General features: G+C 44.3%; 1 protein-coding gene across 1 annotated transcript; it reads left to right on the top strand.

Annotated features, from left to right (window-relative positions):
• Positions 1-630: 630 nt before the first annotated feature.
• On the top strand, positions 631-4950 carry hmx2 (H6 family homeobox 2). Its single transcript, XM_037272483.1, has 2 exons — positions 631-1260; positions 3797-4950. The coding sequence occupies exons 1-2, from the start codon at positions 954-956 to the stop codon at positions 4336-4338; spliced, it is 849 nt and encodes a 282-aa protein (XP_037128378.1). The 5' UTR covers positions 631-953; the 3' UTR covers positions 4339-4950.
• Positions 4951-5264: the final 314 nt, after the last annotated feature.

Raw genomic sequence — 5264 nt, 5'->3', positions numbered from 1 at the left:
GTCAAACAGGCATCATGTGGCCATTGCAGCCCTGCAGCTGTCCCGCCAACACCACAGTGATGCGTGATGATGGGTGGGGGCAACCCCGCCCCCCTACAGACAGGCACAGCTCACCTCTATTCCCACCAATCAATTAATCAATTAACCAGCACTCCAAGGCAGATTAGAATGTTAACAATCAAATGAATTCTTAAATGCTGATAATGACTCACGTGACACAAACGAGCATGTGGGGCACACGTTTAACAAGAGATCGGGTGATCAAATAGTGAAAAAAGTATTTGGAGCGAGCGCTGCTGCTACGTCATACAACTTTAGAATAAATTCCAAAGGAAGGAATTTGTTAGGTTTTAGCCATAGAGCAAAGGAATTTTTCAGGTTTTAGCCAAGGAGCAAAGGGCATTTTTTTTTTTGTATTTTCCAGTTGTGGATATTCCACCAGGGTTTCAGCAAAGTTCCCAAAAAAGAAAATTAATAAATTAAGACGACGGGGACGGGTGGTTGGTAACCAGAATCGGAACGTAATCCATTCAAGAGTGAGTGGTGTCACATGTCCGTTCGGGCAAAAAGTGGAAGCATTGTTTCCTCTCTCTCTGTTTTAAAATGAGCGGGCCGGTAATGGCTTGCGGGATTGGCCCAGGAGGAGCTTACCTTCATGCAAATGAGCTCCACGCCAGCCTCGGCGCCTCCGAGGAGGAGCAGGAGGAGGAGGACCTGCCAAAGCACTCACGTTCCTCAACGGCGCGGCGCACGGACAAAAAAACATCTCCAACTCCACTTCAATGTAAAAGCCCCCCCCGCGCCATTAAGCGGACAAAAGACGTCCTGTGTGCGCGTGTTTTTGTTTTATTTCTTTTTCCCCACCGCTCCTCTCTTTTCTTGTCGTTGTCGTCATTATAACGGAATAAGGCGAGACAAGAGAGCCCCGAGTCGCTAAGTGTTATGAGGCGACGATGAGTAGCGCAGAAGACAGCGGGAGCAAAAGCTCGACGGGGCCCGTTTCCAGCTTCACCATCCGCTCCATTCTTGGCACGCCGCCGTCCGAGGAGCCCCCAACCCCGGCCACGCACCCGCCGCCGTCGCGCTCCGGAGCCAAGGAGCTCGCCAAGGGACTAGTGGCACCGCGGAGGAGGACGCTGTCCGTGTCCTCCGAGGAGGAGTGCAGCGGCGGGGAGGACTCGGCGGATTGCTTCTGCACCGAGCCGCCCCACGGACACGCGTGTGGACAAAACCGGCAGCATAACGCCCTCTCCTGCTTAGGTGAATATACACGCTCGTAATTTGAAATATTTTTTTAAAAATTGAACGATTATTGTGGTTGCGCGCGCCACCTGTTTCTAATATTTTGCTCACCAAACCGAGCTGCCACTTTATTAGGCACAGCCAAACGATCCAATGAGAATCCATTACAAGAGGTGCGCCTCAAATTAGCATTTTAAATATAAAAATGCTCAGTTTCCATGCTATAAATTCTTTATATTATTAAATATACATTTTCGGTGGTCACCATATTTAGCTGCTGTGAGGATTTAATAGGGACACAATCCAACAAGACACAATAAAAGAGCTGTATCAGAAAATGTGCATTTACATACTTAGTGGATTTATATTCAATAAGGACAGAAAATTAATTCAAGCATGTCGGTCATTTTATTTAGCTGCACGGTGACCCTGCTATTTATTTTGTAGCGTTGAATTATTAAGGATGATTAATTTAATTCTGGTGTTTCGGGCAATTTATTTATCTACAAAGTGACACGAGTGTAAAATACAGTACTCAGTTTTGATAATATTAATTCGGGGTTTGTTTAGTGTTTTTGCTAAACTTATTTAGGTGCACGATGTCACATTATAATATAATCGGATCTAACAGAAATATTACCTGTACAAAGATAACGCTCAGTTTTGATGTTAATTTAATTATATTTTTTGCAAATTATGGACTTCACTGAGAATTGCTATATTTATATTTTGGTTATTTTACTATAGCTGCACGAGGACACTAACTGTTAAATATGCCTTGACAATTAAATGTTAACGTCACTTCAGACATCCCCTCTCCCCATATGAAGCTACCAAAGCATCAGAAATATCTCTGAATCATTGCGACTCACTTCTCTTATTTTTTTATAGTCTGGCACTGTGGTTATTATTATGAGGTTGATTTAATTTGTTTTGTTAACGTGCCTCTTCTTTTCCTTGCATTTATATAATTAAATCCAAGTAAAACAAGTCAGGCTTTTAATTGCATTGGGCTCTAATTGAATTTCACGGGGTGACACTCGTGAAGCCCCGCAAGGTTTCATCCTCGGCCTCATCACAGTGGTGCTGAAAATAACGAGCTGCACTCGCTCGCTCTTATTTCAAATGTAATTGAGGCGGCTAATTGATGGGACGTGTTTGCAGCGTGCGTCGTCAATTGGGCGTTAAATGGCGCTCAGAGGCTGCGTGTGAGTGTGTGCGCGCGTGTGAGAGGGCAGATTAATACAGACAAGTTGAGAATTGTTGATTTAGAAAAAAAAGAAGAAAAAAAAAAGGGGGGGGGGGGGAAGTCACATTCGATTTAGCGCACGAGAGCACTGCACTCCACTCCACTCACTCCCTGCAAGTTAAAGCAATTACGCGCGCGCATAAAATGACGTTAATGACGCTCGTGCGTAAAAGGCGCGCTGATAACGCTTGGTGGTCTTGCAGGTCGCGCCATGAGCAATGTTGATTTAAAAAAAAAAAAAGTCCGTGGATTTAGTGTACACGTGAAGCCAATGGCGTCACTGGTCAGGCTCCATCCACCATGCTTTGGTGTTATTTTATTGCCCTGCTAAGTCACTGCGGTCTGCTGACTGCCTTTTTATATTGTAGGTGGTCCGAAATGAAAAGCTAAAGGTGATAAAGTCAAATTGTGGAAAGCACTTTATTAGAAGAGATTAGCTTACAGATGCCTCTTTAATGGATACCAAGACCAGGAATTCTAAGAGTAAAGAATAAAAAGAAAAAGGGAACCTGAATTTGAGGGATTTTGATGAAATGACTAACTATATTTTATTCTGAAAAGCTGAATGCTGTGGAATAAATAGAACACAAGACTTGGGATAATTCCACTCGGTAATAAATTTTGAATTGTTTGAATAGGTAGGCTAAGTAATTTTTGTTTGTTTGCATAAATAATAATTTTGTGTGGTCTCTTACTATATGAAGCATTTTCGTAAGTCCTCCGGTGTTGAAAACGGGTTTAAATGCTTTGGGTCAATCATGAGTAGAAGCAGGAGGAACATTTTTTGAAATCTCTCATCAATTTCAGAATTTTCCTGCAAAACGTTTGGACTGTAGAAGGTACTCTTCAAGAAATTCCGAACGAGCTCAAGAGTTTGAACGAGGAACGATAATTTTATTTACTGTATTAAAGATGTCGGAGCTAAAAGGCAGTTTCAACCTCACCTTCACTTTGTACTTACGACTATAGTTTTTCCTTGTTGGGTGTAGAATAATATGTTTTACTTTTTTGGGGAGGTGTATCAGAAAAGTTCCAGGACTGTTGTCACTTAAGATATATTTCAAATCCCATGGGGCTATAGTGTAGCATAGTGACGTCTTTATCGGCCAGGAACTGTCAGATGCTGCAGGATGTATTTGTAGATGTGCTGGTTGATCATTTGGCCAACACTGAAGGAGAAAACCTGTAGTTTGGGTTTGAAATGGATCTTTTGTGACACCAGTTCAGAGAATAGACAACTTCAATTTTTTTTTTTTGCAGTGTTCCTTGTGTATTGACTCTACTGTGCCCTTGGTGGTCTCGCAGGTCCCACCAAGGGGCTCCTGTCCGCCAACGAGGGACTGTCGAGGCGGCCGCCCCTCCTGCGCGACTACAACAAGGAGGAGGAGCAAGAGCGAGCCTTGCTGTCCCCCCTGTCGGAGGAGCGGCAGTCGGACGCGGCCGACAAGCACCCGCAGGGCTCCTCGGCCAAGAAAAAGACACGCACGGTGTTCTCCCGCAGCCAGGTCTACCAGCTGGAGTCCACCTTCGACATGAAGCGCTACCTGAGCAGCTCGGAGCGCGCCTGCCTGGCGTCCAGCTTGCAGCTGACCGAGACGCAGGTCAAGACGTGGTTTCAGAACCGCAGGAACAAATGGAAGCGGCAGCTCTCTGCCGAGCTGGAGGCGGCCAACATGGCGCACGCTTCAGCGCAGACTCTGGTGGGCATGCCGCTGGTTTTCCGGGAGAACTCGTTGCTGCGCGTCCCGGTGCCGCGCTCCATCGCCTTCCCCACGCCGCTCTACTACCCCGGGGGTAACCTGCCCGCTCTGCCTTTATACAACCTGTACAATAAGGTCGACTACTGATTCCGATAGCCCCGCGGGGGTGTCCAAACTTCTTCCTCCGGGGGCCACTCCGATATTAATTTATTAAACACGTTAAAGCCAAGCCAGCACCAAATTGTTTATATATTTAAAAAAAAAGTTACATGACAGCTTTCTGTTTAAGGCCTGGCTAATGGATGCAAATGCCCCCGGGCCGCAGTTTGGACACCACCGCTAGCCTGTTTATCAATTGTAATTCATATGCAGTAAATTTCATGAGAAAGTAACCAAGCTTCCTTACATTTATGAAATACACCATGTGTATTATTAATTATACTCATTTTTTACCTTTTATTTCAATTTGACCCTCCACTTTAGTTTTCATATCACACGAAAATAAAGTTTATTGAATTCCTTATCATTATATTATTTTTAATGATTAAAGACACAATTTTTCCATTTAGGGAACACAAATGTAATTGTTTTTATTGTAATTTAGCGCCAGGAATAACCTCATTCAATAAAATTTTCTATTTCAATCCAAATTGGGTGCATTTGTTTTATTTTTTATGTCAGCTGACCAGAGTCACCAGACAGGAGCAGAGAGATAATTTTCGACAACAAATAGCAAAAGAACGCGCAGGCAGCTGAGATTCAAATCCAGAACCTCATGACGCGTCGTTGAAATGAAGTCTACTAGCAATGGTATACCTTAAAAGTTGACATTCCTTTTTAAGGCCTTGCATCCGCTGCCAACTTGGAGTGGATTTTACGATTGTAACCCACGCGCACACTCAACTGCCTTGTGGTTGATGGCAAGTGATAAAAGTTCGCTTTTCTTGGGTGTCACATCACTACATAGAGAAAATACACACACAGAGTTCTGCATGTGCACCAGCTAACGGCTAAATTCCACACGTCGCCCATTCGAGACAACGGCCGAGCTCCAGTGGGCTCGCAGATTACAC

Source organism: Syngnathus acus, chromosome 15 (assembly GCF_901709675.1).
Source record: "Syngnathus acus chromosome 15, fSynAcu1.2, whole genome shotgun sequence".
Taxonomy (NCBI): Eukaryota; Metazoa; Chordata; class Actinopteri; order Syngnathiformes; family Syngnathidae; genus Syngnathus; species Syngnathus acus.
Note: the sequence above shows the minus strand (reverse complement) of the source record. Positions and strands in the feature narration are given on the sequence as shown.